General features: G+C 33.0%; 1 protein-coding gene across 1 annotated transcript; it reads left to right on the plus strand.

Moving 5' to 3' along the window:
• The first annotated feature begins 462 nt into the window (after nucleotides 1-462).
• On the plus strand, nucleotides 463-13,736 carry Nsun2 (tRNA (cytosine(34)-C(5))-methyltransferase Nsun2). The gene is made up of 12 exons (XM_023158763.2): nucleotides 463-620; nucleotides 675-770; nucleotides 854-1,053; nucleotides 1,814-1,991; nucleotides 2,041-2,280; nucleotides 3,117-3,229; nucleotides 3,347-3,534; nucleotides 3,601-3,745; nucleotides 7,024-7,482; nucleotides 10,831-10,997; nucleotides 11,342-11,506; nucleotides 13,527-13,736. The coding sequence occupies exons 1-12, from the start codon at nucleotides 516-518 to the stop codon at nucleotides 13,634-13,636; spliced, it is 2,166 nt and encodes a 721-aa protein (XP_023014531.2). The 5' UTR covers nucleotides 463-515; the 3' UTR covers nucleotides 13,637-13,736.
• Nucleotides 13,737-17,230: the final 3,494 nt, after the last annotated feature.

Genomic DNA, 17,230 nt, shown 5'->3' on the forward strand with positions numbered 1-17,230 from the left:
AAAGAGAGAGACCAAGTATACAAACTACAGAAGGCTCACCACCGACATCTATATACCTATAACAGTGAATGCTAAATCCGATAACCTAACCCGGTTTTTTAGCATACGCCGACCGCCAGCGAATGGGATATTTGAGGGACCTTAGCATTAAACTCATTGGCGTATAAACACAAGCAGGAGACGCTAAGTGAATTAGAGTCGTTCAAAAGTCTGGGTCTCAACTTATGAGAACTTGCAACGTGAGGGGCGTACTCCAATGTCTCCCCTTCCCGGCGGAGCCATGAGGGTGCGTCTTTTTCAGGGTATCCCTGTTTCTTTCTCCTTCATTCCTTCGGGAGTATGAGCTTGACATATAGATAGTATGTTCATAAAATATCGTAAATATAGATTTTTGAATTTTGATTTTACAAATTACTTTTATTACCAACTGGCCGGATAGCCGTGGTTGCTGAGGCTAACGAATGGAACAGGAATAAGAAGAGAAATATAGATAGGTAATTTCTGATTACCACCTCATGTTTTTTAAAATTTGTATTAATAAAGTGGTCTATTTTTGGATAACAATGGGAAGAAGGAAACCGGGATTCAGAAAGAATCATCATTTCAGTCATAAAAACAGGGTGAGATATCTGGAATGACATTAGTTCAATTAAAATTATAAATGATGATTTCAGAGCATTCAAGTTCAAGTCAAAGAACCTGCAACAGATTCTCGAAAGCCTTATAATGACATTATTAGAGAAAATGAAAAATTTGTTCAGTATTATAAGGTATAGTCCTTAATTTACGTGTATATATAAATACATTAAGTTGCCAAATTTAATTTCATCACATTTTCGATTGCTTCTTTCAGACTCTGGAGGTGTGCAAAAAAGAAGAATTTGATGAATTCATAACAAGTCTAAAAACTGACCTTCCTGCTACCTTTAGAATTACAGGGTCTAAGGGTGTGGCAAAAAAAATGTTGGAAATTGTTGAAGACCAGCTCATTAAAGATTGTGTGGATCAAGTTGATGAAAATGAAAAACCCCCCAACATATTCCCATTACCATGGTATTGAGAGAACACATTGTTGTCATTTTCATTTCAGGAGCTCACTTCGTATAGTAATAACATGTATAGTTTGTTGCTTTCTTTTCTATCCAAATATTATAATAGGCAGATCTTAATTCTATAATTTATTTCATCAAAGTAATATTTTTTTCGAGTACTAAAGTATTTCTTATTATTGGCAAAATTATAAAATAAGCCTAGAAAAAAATGGAGCCTTGTCATGCAGCAAGTTATAGCTGCTTACTAGTTGTTGCCTAGGAATGCTAAAGTCTAACTAAAAATACAGATGCGCTTCTGTTGGTGACTCAAGTATGTGTTGTTTTCTGTTCTTGGAAACCAGGTAATGTCCATCTTTGTACTTGGCTGTTCCACGGTGATGAGACCTCTAGCTAGAAAACTCTATAGTGTGCTTTTTTGACAATTATTTTCAGTTATTCCTCATGAATCATGAGAAGTAACAAATGACGAAACATCTTAGAACTCACAACTGATGAACAACCAGGAAAACAACGCCACATATTTCACCATCTGTGAAAACCTACATTCCCATCTACTGCCCTTATACTGCAACTTATGATTAACACCAGTGCAAAAATTCACCATCATTATCAGAAGCATTTCTTTGAAATAATTATTGACATTTTGATTTTTTTTCTATTGAAGTTGATTTGGCTGAAAAATTATGTGATAATTGTGATACATGTGCCAAATAACCTAATTTAACTGTTTGATTATTTTATGTGGAATATTACTTTTTCAGGTATCCTAACAAACTAGCTTGGCAAATGGAATTGACAAGAAAAGATATAAGGCGATGTGAGGCATATTATAAATTGCACAATTTTCTTATATCTGAAACAGAACATGGTACAATATCTCGTCAAGAAACTGTTAGTATGATTCCTCCGTTAGTTTTGGATGTTGAGTCTCATCACAAGGTAAATTTGTTCTATCTATCCGTTGGAAAAAACTATGATTTTTCTGAAGATTCTAGATATGTGTGCCGCCCCAGGTTCCAAAACAGCTCAACTCTTAGAACTTCTTCATGCAAAAGATGAAGCAATACCATCAGGTTATGTTATTGCAAATGATGTTGATAATAAACGATGTTATATGTTAGTACATCAAGCTAAAAGATTAAATTCACCATGTGTGGCTGTAATCAATCATGACAGTGCCGTTTTACCCAATTTGTTCAAGACTCTACCAGATGGATCTGCAGAGCAGGTAGTAGCATATTGATTACAATAATTACTCTTTTGAATCTGAAATTCATATACTTATTCATTTTCTGAAAACCCATTTTACAAATTTCAACTTACATTTGTGTAGACAAACAATTGATCTGAAACTAAAGATTATATTAGGGGTATTTCTGTTTTATGCTCTAGACCAGTCTACTTTAAATAATTGGTATTCAAATGATTGTAATGTTGTTCTAAATATGTCTATTTTTGAGTAGTATATATTTGCAAGACTTGGTTTTGTATTCACCAGAGCATCAACGATTTAATTTGTGTGACAGATGTCACACAGGTTGTTCATGTCTACCTAATTACGCAGAAATCTCAACCCAAACTCCCCTGTCAAGTTTCAAATCATAAAAGTTATAAAATTGAAAAAGCTTGATATCGTGCCCATGCCTCAGTGTTCTAACTGTTTTTGTTGATTCGATTTTTGGGGATATCGAAGAAAATCAACTACCAAATGTTAACAGATTACCCAAAGTGCAAATTAAAACAAAGCTGGCATTGCAGACAATGTACACAAAACCTTGAATAATTATGCATGTAAACCTTCTTTTTGAATTACTTCGTCCATTGGCGAAAACTATATGAAACTCCATTCCGTAGTTTTTGAGTTCAAGATCTATCGTGTCATGTCAATATCTGTCATTTTAATGTTCGTTCGTTGTAATGTTCGTTGTTTTCTTGCACCAACTCGCGGACTAGAAACAAAACTTATTACCTCCAACGATGAAAAAAAATTACTAACTAGATACCAAATTTAAAATACATTTGAATTTATTTTAGATTTCTGAAGATTCTCGTATTTTATTTCAGGTTTATTTTGATAGAATTCTCTGTGATGTACCGTGTTCAGGAGATGGAACTCTCAGAAAAAATCCTGATATATGGATGAAGTGGACAGCAGCCAATGGTCTCAATTTACATGGGTGTGTACATTTCCTATCCCATAAACTGTTTTCGTCAAAGTTTCTGCAGTATCCAAATAGTCAACATTGATGTTAATTTATGTATTTAATTCATTTTATTCCTTTGCTTCTTTTCAGAATTCAAACAAGAATTTTGAGAAGAGGAATTGAGCTACTTGCTGTAGGAGGTAAAATAGTCTACTCCACTTGTTCTTTAAATCCAGTTGAGAATGAATCAGTAATTCATAGAATTTTGTCAGAATCTGATGGGTCCATTGAATTGGTTGACGTATCTAATTCACTGCCTGGTTTAAAATATTCTCCAGGTAAATTTCTTTATCCAGTAAAGATTAATAACACTAAAAATGTAATTTTATTTTACTATATTTAAGGTATGGAAGATTGGTTGGTTGCAAGTAGAAACTTGGAATTCTATAAATCATTCGAGGAAGTTGATGAAAAATGGAAAACGACCATCAGACCTCAAATGTTTCCCCCAAAACAAAGCGATAGATCAAAATATAAACTGAATAAATGGTAAGAATTGTTGAAATTGAAATATTACTTGTAAATCTAAAAGTATAAGTGTGGAAGTTTCCTGAAACAAATAGAAAATCATAAATTTTCAAATCAAGGTATACCAATGGCTAAATAACTACCTCCAGCAACGTAGCCAAAGGGTACGTTTCAAGTCTGAAGTTTCGTCTGAGTTAGATAATGATGTTGGCATTCCACAGGGAAGTGTTTTGGGTCCATTATTGTTTCTATTATACATTAATGATATTAACCTCTTTGTGGAATGCGAATTCATTAACCTCTTTGCTGATGATACCTTAATTGCTTGTAGTGACGTCTGCCTAGATACGGCTATTCAAAAAATGAATAATGTTTTACAATCAATTAGCAAGTATTTGAGTTTGAATAAATTGAAATTGAATGTGTCTAAAAGTCAGGCTATGATATTCACAAGTAAATACAGATATGATACCATTAATATTAATAGCCTTAACCTAAACATCAATAATGAACAAATTGAAATTGTATCTAATATCAAGTATTTGGGCTTCCAGTTGGATAACTTTCTGAACTTCAATACCCATTTCAATTATATTCATAAAAAAATTTCAAAAAAACTTTATTTTTTCTCTCGTATAGCCCAGGAATTATCAACCGAAACAAAAATCACGGTATATAATTCAATTATTCAGCCGCATTTTGATTATTGCTCATCAGCCCTGTTTTTGTTTGATCTTACTAAGCTGAATATGCTACAAAAACTTCAAAATCGTGGCATGAGAATAATTCTGAGAACTAATCGTCTCACCCCCATAAGATCTATGTTAGCAACGCTTAATTGGTTCTCAGTCGAAAAAAGATTGTATTATTTCACAATGATTTTTGTATATAAAATATTGAATAACCTGGCTCCTGCTTACTTTCATACATTAATAATATTGAATAGAGACATTCACACTTATAACACTCGGGGTAAAAATGACATTCACATTAGCAGCACTGCTTATCGCAGTACTATGAACTCTTTATTTTTCAAAGGTTTCCAAGAATTTAATAAACTACCAGACTTCATTGAAACATCATCGTTGAATTTGTTTAAAAAACAATTGAAAGAACTTATTAAGATGAAATAAATATCGTACTGAAAGCAATTCTTGTAATTTTTGTAATTCTACTGATTCTATTAATTCTATTTTTAAAATTGTGATTTTCGTGTATTATTGTTGCATTGTATTTCTTTTTTTGTGTTTGTCTAATGTTGTATATATACACCGTTGATTTAATTGGGATATATATGTATATTAGGGTTACCTATTTTTAAATAAATAAATAAATAAATAAAGATCTATCTATCTATCTATCTATCTATATCATGGGGTATTTCTTGCTGGATTTGTTCATAACCTTCCACAATTTAATAAATAAAGAAAGCTGCTGAATCTACTGCTGAAGAATCTGCTGAAGTATAATAAGGGGTAAACTAAAAAGTTCACCAAAAAAGTTACTGGGTCCAAGTAGTCGGTAACTTGTAGTATTCCTAATTTTTTCCTACAAATTATATAAATGGAAAAATTGAATTTTTCACAAACATTAAAGGTAATAATTACCTTTTACCTAACCTTTTCCAATAGAGGTATTTTCAACAAGTGAATTTATTGGCTTTTGAGAAAGAAAAAGGATAGTTTTGCAAAATGTTAACTATATAATTAAAGGTAGAAGTGGAATCTTTGGCATAGAATAATTAAACTGTTTACATGATCTCCTGAAGACTCCAACTTGGAAGATTGTTGCAGTTCTAGTGTTTGAGAAAAATGCTTGTTTTGGAGTTGAGCATCTGAACAAACCTAAGTATAGAAATTTCAATTTTTCCATTTATTATTCAATTTGAAGGCAAAATTCTTTAATACGACAAATTACTGATTAATTGGACTCTTTGGTGGTGAATTTTTCAATTTGTCCTTCATTACACAGCGGATTCTCAATTGATTCAACTTTGTTCATTTTTCAGATTGCAAGAGATTATAAACCAAAAAAAAAAGGTGAGAAACGTTGACACCTCCACAAAGAATATTATGAGGTACTTTCCCACCATTCGCAAGATATCTCTCATAATTGCTTTATGTTAGAAACTTTGAAAAATTTCGAAAGTCCGTTTTCCTTAAATAAAATTAAAGATTTATGGAATTAGAAATTATGGAGATGTATCTCCATTCTTTTTTTTGCTAATTCTATCTTAATCGTTGAAAAATGACATATATTGTGACAACTTCTAAGCTACACTTCTCAATATGTAATTGTTTGAAGTTATTAAAAAAGTATTGGTGAGTGTTTTTGAAGTAATAATTTCTTGAAACAGTGGTACTTCTGAGGGTTGACATGAGATAAAGTAAATTATTTGAATTTTTTGTTATATCATGTTTTAATTAAGACTCTTCTATTGTATGTTATAATCGCTTGGTTTGGAGTAACTATTACTTGAAAAATTTAGAGACCATTCAAAAGTGGATTATCAAAATCATTCTGAATTAATCATTCACTTAAGCAAGCAATGACCTATATAATGAATCTGAACTGATGAACAGTAGGAAAATATTTGCATTTGCTCTAATTGTTCATCAGTGTAAAGAAGCAAATGAAGCAGAATTGGTGGATCATAATATGATACCCAGTATAAACTCAATTCAATAGCTATTCCAAAAATATCCAAAACCATTGGACAGCGCAGTCACACTTATCTTGCTTCTAAAATGTATGGTGCAATACACTATCATTTAAACACCTAAATATATTTTTTTTTATCAAAAATTTAAAATGTTTATTAATGACTCCGAGAATTGAAATATTTGAATTGATTGATATGATTTGTGAAAAAACAATTCATGGTTGTTGCACCACGAAAATACACCTTCTCACACTTAATTGCTTGTTCGTGAATTTTTGGCATAAAACAATATTATAACGATGCCTCGGCCTTCATATTCGCATGACATGGCTCCGTGTGACGTTTTTCTTTCTCCAAACAATCTTAAAAGGCAGTTGTTTCACAAGCATATGACATTAAAATCATCACTGAAAGAGCTAAAGGCTATCCCAAAGATGGAATTTGAGAACTGTTACGAGAATATTTTTTTCAAAAAACAAAAATTCCCTTCAATTTCTGGACATAATTTATAAAGTTAACTGAAAAAGACTGCAAATTTAGTTATTCCTTATATTTATGCTATATAAGATTGTTTGAACCCATAGTAATCCACAAACTTTAATATCTGTATGTTTTCACTATCTTTTTTTATATTCAGCATAAGGATACTTCCACACCAACAGAACACAGGGGCATTTTTTGTAGCTGTTTTGAAAAAGGTAAAACCGCTGAACACTAAAGAAAAACCTTTCAGAAACAGCGAGGAAAATACAGAACATCAATCTGTTAATGAAAATGGGAAACGTGAATTTCAAAACAATTCCTTTGAAAGTAGCAGAAAAAGAGTGAAAAAAGGTTACAAAGAAGATCCCTTTGTGTTTTTTAATCAAGAAGAACCAGTATGGGATGATATCAAGAATTTTTACAAAGTTTCTGATGAATTTGATTCAAAATGTTTATTGACGAGGTGTCATGTTGGCAAGAAGAAAAATATTTATTTAACATCTGATGCAGTTAGAAATTTGGTTGTGACAAACCAAGGTGCTATTAAATTCATCAATACTGGTGTTAAGGCATTCGTTAGATGTGATAATAAGAATATGAAGTGTGCATTTAGGTGAGAATTTACACAATATTTACAGAAAATCTTTACAAATTCAGATGATTTTATATATTGGGAGATCCATCTATGAAATACATTTTTCAACAATATTTCTGACTACTTCTTTGCTATCTGCACCTAAGTAGCATATTGTATCTTTTAACTTCCTAGTTCCATATTCATGTTTTACATAATTTAAAACCATGACACTTTCAGGTTCACTATTACATAAAACTCAATTATGTAGTACCATGAAATCAAGTACAGAATAAAAACAATTCACATAAGGTACTTTTTGATTTTCCTTTTGAACAAATTAAAATTTTTGATACACTTTATGGAATTACTGACCCAGTGAACATTTTTTTCCATATATGTCATAAAGGGTCTGATTTTTGTTTCGAAAATGATTGACAGCTTCATATCAACTTTCCCATGATGAGTTTCTTATAAAATGGATCATAATAAGAAATCAAAATAGTTGACCTTTTTTTTTTACATTTTTGAAATGTGATCCTTTAGAAGAGCCCTCTAAACCACCTGATATTACGCCTATAGATGTTTTTGAGGCAATATATGCCATCTGAAGTGTGTGATACACAACGCATTTCATTTCAGAATTTGTTCATAGAAAAAGAGGTGCTTGCAACGATATTATCTCGGGAACATTTCATAATGTTGGAATGAAAAATGTAAACTAAACATCATGAATATTCATTGGAATGAATTGGCGTAAGTTTTGAATGATGTTTTTCGTGAAATCATGATATTTATAGTTTTGTTTGCAAGTTCTTGAGACGAATATAGGTCTAAAGTGAGTGGGTCTATTCGACCCTCCACCGCAACCCATAAGGGTTTATCCACTCTGCCAAATAAACCCAGCTTCTTAACGAAGCCGATTAGTTTGTATGGTGAGTGGTCTTTCAGGTCAGATGGTAAGAATACGGATCTGCCGAACTAAAAGAACCTGATTCGGTTCCCAGCGGGGCAGGCACAAAGTATATGCTCTGCAGTTTCATCATTTTCCAGACATAAGCGACACACACTGTCCTCCGACAGTCCATGTCTCTGCATGTGATGATTCAAATGACAGTGACCTGTAAGAAGGCCTGTTAGACATCGTAGTTTATCCCTACTGTAGTCCAACAACTGTTTGGAATCACGCTTCGAAGGGTGAATAAACGCCTTGGAGTGAGCCAATCCAGGAAGATTCTGCCAGAAGTCCATAACTCTTTTTGCCATCCAGGTGTTAAGTGTTTGTTTGGCTAAGCCCAAAGCGGTGCCAATGACAGGTTCTGGTCCAATGAAACCGCTTGCAGCACTCTCCTTTGCAAGAGAGTCAGCAGCTTCATTGCCTTCCAGGCCAGTATGGCCAGGACTCCAGACCAGAGACAATCTGTTTAGTCTTCCTATCGAGGATAGTCTTTTTTGGCAGTTTGCTACCAATTTAGACGTTGCTCGGTGGAAGCCAAGAGCTTCCAACGCCGCTTGACTGTCCGAGAATATTTTTATTGACTTGTGAGTGAGGTTGGATTTATCCAGTCTCTCCGCACACAATTCAATAGCGTAAATTTCTGCTTGAAATACAGTCGCATAAGTTCCTAGGCAGGTAGGTAACTCTGTCCTGGGTCTGCGACTAAAAACACCTGCATCAGAACCGGAAGGTGTTTTTGATCCATCTGTGAACCAAAAACTATCTGTTCTTAATATTTCCTTCTCCTGCAGGATCCAGTCCTCTCTACTCGGGAATAGTATTTTATAAGGCAGTAGTTGGAGGCATAAAGTCAGAGGTCATTTCCAGAATGCTGTTGACTTCCAATGTCAACCAACAGTCTGTTGCACTCTGCATTGAATTGATTTGTGCAATTGGCAATGTGCACAAGTCTGTATGCAGTCCATCTAGCCTCTCTTTCCAGAAAAAATGTGGAGAGGAGGTAGATCTAGAACGATCTCCATGGCCGCTGACGGTGTGGTACTGATAGCACCACTGATAGCCAGACAAGCCTGTCTCTGTAAGCCAGAGAGCTTCACTTGGGCCGTTTTCTGTAAAGCTTTCGGCCACCAAGCAATTGCTTGGTGGACAATGCTAAGATATTTCACCTCCGTTCCAAATGAAATGACCACACCATTGAGGGAAAGTGGCGTTATATCGTCCAATTTCATTCTCTTGGTGAAGGGGATTAATCCCAGTTTTGTTGGGGATGATAGACATCTGCTCCCTCAGGCACCAACTGTGAACAACGTCTAACTCGCTTTGAAGGATATTACAAGCTACCCTTTCCGACGTGGACCTTGCCAGGATGACAAGGTCATCTGCATAAGCTTGCAGATCAACTTTTCTTCTGTCGAGGGCATCAAGCAGACTATCCACCAGGAGCGACCACAGAAGGGGAGATAGTATCCCACCTTGAGGGCAGCCCCTGGTGACCCTGAACCTGATAGCCTCGCCTTGAAGAGTTGTAGTTGCAGTTCTGTTTACTAGCATGGTATAGATCCAGACAGTTATGGTCGATTCTATACCCTTTCTAGCCAGAGACAATCCTATAGATTTAGGTAGTGCATTGTCAAATGCTCCTTCATCAGAGACGAATATAAAACTGCTAATTACTCGGAAATGGCTAATTATATTTCCAAAAATGAAAAATATTTGATAGAGAATTGAATACCTATCTAACAAGTTATCACAAGACCCCTTTCTTTTGGAAAAAAATTGGCAGTCCCTCTTGGCGATAAATGGTGTTGTCTTCCTTATCAAAAAGTACTAAAAATGATAACTTTTTATGTACATTTTGTCCAACCTTGATATCTTGTTCCGTTCAAAAGTTAAGGTGGGGGACTATTCACCTTCGCACTGTATAAAAATTCGAAATGTTATCATAAATATTATTAAGTTTATGTGTGAATTCTTTAATAAATAAATGGCAAGCTTTTAAAATTTAACACTTTTATTCAATAATTTAAATTGCAACTCATTTTGGTTACACTTTATAATTTTCTCACTTATTTCATTTGTAACTATCACCTCTAATCTCGTCGCTTGACCAAACTCCAAACTATTATACATTTTTAGCCAATCTCCGAAATAACTAACCCTGCACCTTTGCATATATAATGCTATCGAGGCATCAAACATTCTTCTAACTCTACTTGTTCATTGGAGAATAATATTCATTGCCATGGTTGCAATGTCATGTTGCAATACGCATTGGGTGAAACAATATTTTCAATCAACTGAGATTAATGAGTAAGTTATAGATTGTTTATAAATCCAGTGTTGAAAATCGTCTGTTTTTATATAAGTAACTGTAAATGACAAAGTTGTAAAACATTTTTGTGTTTGGTTAATCCGAATATTTATTCTAGAATTGCGAACGATGGACTGGAAAGCATATATCCTTACATAGGATCTGATCGCAAAATTGATATTCCCAAGGAAGATTTAATTACCCTCCTGATGAATGATGATCCAAAACACTCCCCACCCATAGCTAATTTATCTGAGAATATTCGAAAACAAGTCGAAGTATTAAGTGAGTGTGCATTTTTTACTATTTTCAGTAACTCAGTGCCAGTAATATCCTCCTTTGTGAGGATCAATTGCTGACCAACTTATATTTTAGAGACACTTTTTTATTTGAAAAAACTTCCAGTTTTTTCTCTTCTACTGTAGAAAAAGTGATCTATCATTGTATCTTATCACCTTAGCTTGATTCATAAAATGGGTAAATTGCCAGTTACTATTATGTATAACATCTGAACTATTGTTACAAGTTGGTATAGTTATTCAAACTACTACTGTCGAGCACAAAACATGATAGGACTAGACCTTTCAGCTCTTTCTGAATTTGTTTTTGATATAAATATAACTTCACAGGTCCTGGCAGCTGTGTTTTAATATATAAGGAGGATACCAATTCCAATAATCCACTTGTAATTCACATCAGTGGGTGGAGGGGTACTACTTCTTTGAGGTGTTACATGGATAAACATAGCACTGTTCATCTACTGAGATTATTGGGTGGAGATATCTCAAAATATGGTAAATATTGTTTTTATATTTTTGATAAAAATTTTAGTTTCCACTCACCATTAAATTTAAATCCAACATGCAAATACTGTATATAAGGGTTACCTACTATGTTCTTACAAAAAATAAGAATAATAAACTTGCAATATTTTCCAAAATATTCCTTTTTAAAATTGATTTATGGATTTAAATCAATTGTCGGAACAGTTTTCATACTCTGAATTTGATATCTTGAAAACAAGGAAGGCTTCAACTGCTTCTGGAGCCGATGAAAATTCACTGTCCAAACAGATTTTTGCATAGTTTCTGATTTATACAAATATATACTTTTTTCTTCACCTGTAACAATGTTGTATTGTTTGAAAACTTCCTTACATCAATTCGCACAAGTTATTCTTTGAGCATTGGTAAAATTACACAGAATCCATTTGGGACATTTTTTACCCTTAAATGTTCATACAATTTGTGATATCCCAAGTTACGCTTCTTTCTACCTCATGATATGTCGTGCTTCTTCAATCATTTTGCTCATGGCATCGATTCATTACCGACGTTCACACAACTGAAAAAACCAATTGCAATATTTTCTGATGGTGCGTAGAAACCAAATGAAGAATGAACTGATTCGAACGATATAGATAAATACATCAAGGGTCAAACGAGATGGCGACCCCGCCCCCATGCTCACAAACTCATTTTCAATGTAACCCCCACTATAGCTTTTGCAAGATATACAAATGCTCTGTACAGAGACGTATCATTACTTGTCCTCCAATACTGTTGGCCTTTGGCATCATCTGAATAATTTGTGTTGTTTCTGAAAAATTATTATCGCCTAACAAAAAATCAAGAGTGTATCATTACATTCATTTTAATGAACTATACCATTACCTATAATACTAAATAAAATATGAAAAGAAATTACAAGAAGTCATGTTCCATTTGCTACCGTAATTAAGACTAATTATAGGTACGAAACTGCCCGGCAAGGGGCTTATCATAATCCAACAGTAACTTAATTGAGAGAGTCTATACCTGCGCGGTCGCTCGCCATTATTTTTGGCGCTTGCTATTATAAAAATTGGCCCTGAAAACGAAGATACATTCATAAAATTTGGTGTTCTAATACAAATTTTTCTTAGAAATATATGTTCTAGTACTTCTAGTTTGAATGGACCCCACTGTATACAGTGTGGCAGTCATAGCATCCTTTGTTTCACTATCTTTTTCCACAAAACATTATCTCTGTCATTGCACATATCAATTTCAAAGGGATTCAGCACATTTGTGATAGGCATTTAAACCTTTTTGAACATATGGTTTAGACTTTTTTTTTTACTAAATAACATTTCTTTAAACCTAATAAATATGAACTTCACAGTGCCTCTCCATTCGATAAATTGAATATTCTGGATATATTCAAATTTCTGAAGAACTCATAATTATCTTTCAGCACATAATCAAAACAAAAAAACTGCGTCAAAATATGTAGGAAAATTTCCAACATATATATCAATGTCATGTTTTTGCATTGCCAAGTAATGATGTACTTACAAGAAATTCAGTGTCAGTTCAATAACTACAACTTTCAGTATATCATCTCACTAACTCATGTAGCCAAAGACAAGACTGATTTTGAAGCAGACAATTATTCACTATTAGAGTCTCCTTTTTTTTTAAATAATACGAAAATTATGGAAATCTGAAAAATTGATTTAATTTGTGATGATATTTATTTTAGTTTCTGTAGTACATTGGTCCCATATAATTTGGTAGTTGTTCCATAATTCTTGTTTATAAAAATGAGCATATTCTAAAATATATAATCTTGACAAAAGTTGGTTCTTCAGTGGGAGAAAATATTGTTCTGCAAAAAAAAACCTTTGGCTTTATATCCATACTTATCTTTTGTATGCAACAGAGTGGTTGGACTTTTTGAAAAACAATCAAATATCATTGATCTCCTTGTGGATAGGCAAATCATTTTTGAAGTTTACTTTCATTGAAAAAAATGTATGCTTCCAATTTTCAGACGTTAACAAATTCAAGAAAAATGATGATGAAAAAGAAGAGACAGCATCTGTAATTGACGCTGTTGTTGACCTAGAAAGGAAACCTGAAGTAGGGAAAGAAGTAAGCTGAAAAGAATATTTTATTGTTATATGACATCCTAACTTTCAATTTCTAGTAACTAGAAATAATAATTTTTACTTTATAATGTAAATATATCATTTATATTTCATTGTCTCATTGTTATATTGCGTTTTTCCTCACATCATTCCTACAATCTTGTTCCCCGTACAAGTTTGTGCAGATCCTTTGTTGGATGTTTATATTATTCTGTTGAAAAAAAAATCTGTTTTTCCTTTAACCAGCTGTCGCATCCCTATGAAAGACAACTCTCAGAAGTCTTGTGTGGGCTAACACCAAGTGTTCTCTCTTGATTTGTATGTGATCACATTTGCTTTTGATACCTCATTCAACGGATACTTTCCAATTACATAAATGATTAGAAAACTGATTTTGGAAATGGTGCACGTTCAAGTACTTCTCTATAAGTGCACCTTGAAAAAAATATATAAATCTTTTATAGGATTTACAAGTAGTGCTGTAGAAACTGAATACTCACATGCATGATGGTTTGGCACCCTTCAATAGCTTTTTCTCACCAATGAAATGGATGGTAAAATGTTTTGAGCAAATGAAAGCACCATCAGGCAGATATTTCCTGACAGCATCCATCCACTATTTCCCCGTTTTCATCCTATGAATTACAGATTTTGATCAGGTACCATGCAGAAATAAAACCATTCAAATCACCAATTGAGACCAAGTAAAGTTAAGAGAGCATACTGTTTGGTTGCTTGGATTTCTTTATGCTAACAAATACCACAAGTATATATTTAAGAGAACATTAGGTTTCTCATCATACACGGGTAGTCTTAAACAGTTTTAAAATCACCCATGAGCACAACACAAATTAATTTTAACCACCCAATAAAAAAATATTTTTGACACAAGTCTACAGTACAACAAACCCTCGAGTTCTACAATAATTTTTCACAGAATTTCAAAAATATACAACATTCTGTTAGGATTGGGGAACTATTTGTTTGACATGGAGCCCTACTCAGTCAGTAATTTTCAAACTTAATCTATCATTTAATAATTGTTGATATAGTTGAACATGACCAACTCAGATATTTTCTTTTTTTTTAAGTATGGGAAATATAATAGTAACTTTTTAAATTTTATAAAAATTTTGAATATTACAATAAATAATGAAATTTGGAACAATCATGAAATACAAATCAATTCAAAGAACACAGATCATAAAAAAAGGAAAGAAGAAAAAAATATCACATGAAAGGTGCTGCTTCGTTCCCTCCTGTTCATAAAAGAGGACATATGCCTCATCGCTCACAAGTGATTTTGGCGAAATTGGGAACGCTTGTGAATCGTTGTATTCATGCCACGTGCCAATATATGGGTGTCTGCAATATCATGTGTAATGTCGGTTGTAAGTAGTCCCACTGTGATTTGAAAGTGCATATAGATTATAACGACAAGGAGCCACATTGTCTGCTGCATAACTGCTCATATCTAATTCATCTGAAGAACAGTCAATGGAAACATTCAATTTGCCTCTGAATCCTTCCGTTGGAGAGAATTTCAAATGAATTACTAAAATACGGGGAAACTTATAGATTGATAAAAACTTTGTACATTTTCTCCTTTGCTTGCACCTCGAACACATTGGTTTTTCATCTCCATCCAGAGTTTCCTCTCTTGTGAAAGAATCCAAGCAATGTGACAAACTCAATTGGCCAGTTCTTTGTGGTATGGGAAGAGACACATCCCAAAAAGGATCAAAGGTTACTGATGAGTGTCCACAGTGTGTGCACTTCATAGTGCATAGTGCAACGAAATAGTCTACAATCTTGGAGTTGTTCATATTCAAATATCTCTGCCAGGACTCTTGTGCTTTTCCGTTATCGCTCAATTTTTCGTAAATATCAGTTAAGATTGGTTCAGGTTTCTCAGTAATTCTGTTGAGGGCCTCATGTAAACTTTCTAAAAGATATCGAAGTAATTCGTGGGCGTCTTGACGGGCAGAACCCATGAATCGAGAGGCAAATCTTTGAATCTGATTTTTTAAGTAGACTGTATTAATTACTCTATCAGATGAATCTTCTGACCACAATTCCTTCATAACTTCTGCGAACGCAGATGATATTTTAAATGGATGTTGAAATTTATGTAAATGTAAACTTACTTCTCAGAAGAGTAAAATTAATTCTGTAGAAATGCAATAAATATATCAGCATACTGAATGTTTATTTTCAATTTGATATTATGATTAAAAAAGTAAACTGTGGTTAGTTAGCACTATAATAATGACTGTTGCATAAATTGGCCCTAATTGAAAATCAATAATGAATATACCTACTTTCCAATTGTTATTAAAATTAAGTATACATTTCCCTCATACAGCAAATCCTTTAATTTTGTAATAATGACACCCTAGTAGCAGAAGGTGAATTTATAAGGGTGAAGGAATATTCAAAATATGAAGTTTGTTTTTGGTGTAGGCTGATACAAACATAGTTTATCATTGGTGGATTGACAACAGTAATTATAAAATGTTTCATTTACCTTTGGCACTGAATACTGAATAGAGGATCCCTCGAATTTTTACACTGTCCACACAAAATACAGAATTGTCCCATTTTACAAAAAGTATCCTTATACACTATATAAAACTATTCCTTATTACTACTGGAATATGTAATCAAACTAAAATAACAGAACTAACGAACAAATACTATAATAAAAACTACGAACAACTTCTGCGTTCTCTACATAGACATGATAATATGGACTGGCCGTAACGTCGGTTTTACATATACAGTGTCACACATAAAGTCCGCATCAAATGGGATTTTTTTTGTTCATCTCTTCAAGCAACTTTTGATATCTCCATTAGATTGTGCTTTAAAAATGATGCCAAATGACATGCATATGACCGATCAAGTGATTTTTATTCCTGTCAAATTTGGCATTTTTTCCAAAAAATGTTCAGAAAAGCAGTTATTCCTAGAAATTTCGAAAATCGGTAAAGAGAAAAGATGATTGTTTTTTAATTTTTTACCCATATACCAATTTTTAGCTCTCTAGTACAAATTTAGTTTTTTTACAGTTTTTCGAAAATTTGACATTTGCCGATTTCTCAAATTTAGCGAAACCTCAACAAAGTTAGTGCTTTATGCCTAACTTATCTTTCCAACGCATTTTTATTACCAATTGCAATTTCTAAATACAACTTATTTTGCAAAAATTTAAAACACCAGAAAAAATTATGCCAAAAATGAAGCAAAGTTGATACAGTTTTTAAAAACAGATAAATATTTCACTTTATTTCTATTTTTTGCGAAATAGCTTGATACATAAGTATAATTAAAAAACAATATCAATGAAAAATCAATAATTTAATCTTTACTGCACTTTTCAGACAGTTAAACTTTGATTTACTAATTACGAAAAATTACAACGCAATTAAACTAAGGGAAGGAATTATACGAAAGTAATTTCACATTTACTAAATATCTTTTATGAGGTATGAATGAACAAAATTACTTCAGAAATCAATTTAGATTTTGTTGCCTAGAAAACTAAACCGTAAAAAATTCTAACAAATATCTGCTAAAATAAAGTTATAATTTAAATTAAGAACAC

The sequence above is a fragment of the Leptinotarsa decemlineata genome, unplaced genomic scaffold (assembly GCF_025532065.1).
Source record: "Leptinotarsa decemlineata unplaced genomic scaffold, Ldec_3_MD MMD2_tig00026299_RagTag_RagTag, whole genome shotgun sequence".
NCBI lineage: Eukaryota > Metazoa > Arthropoda > Insecta > Coleoptera > Chrysomelidae > Leptinotarsa > Leptinotarsa decemlineata.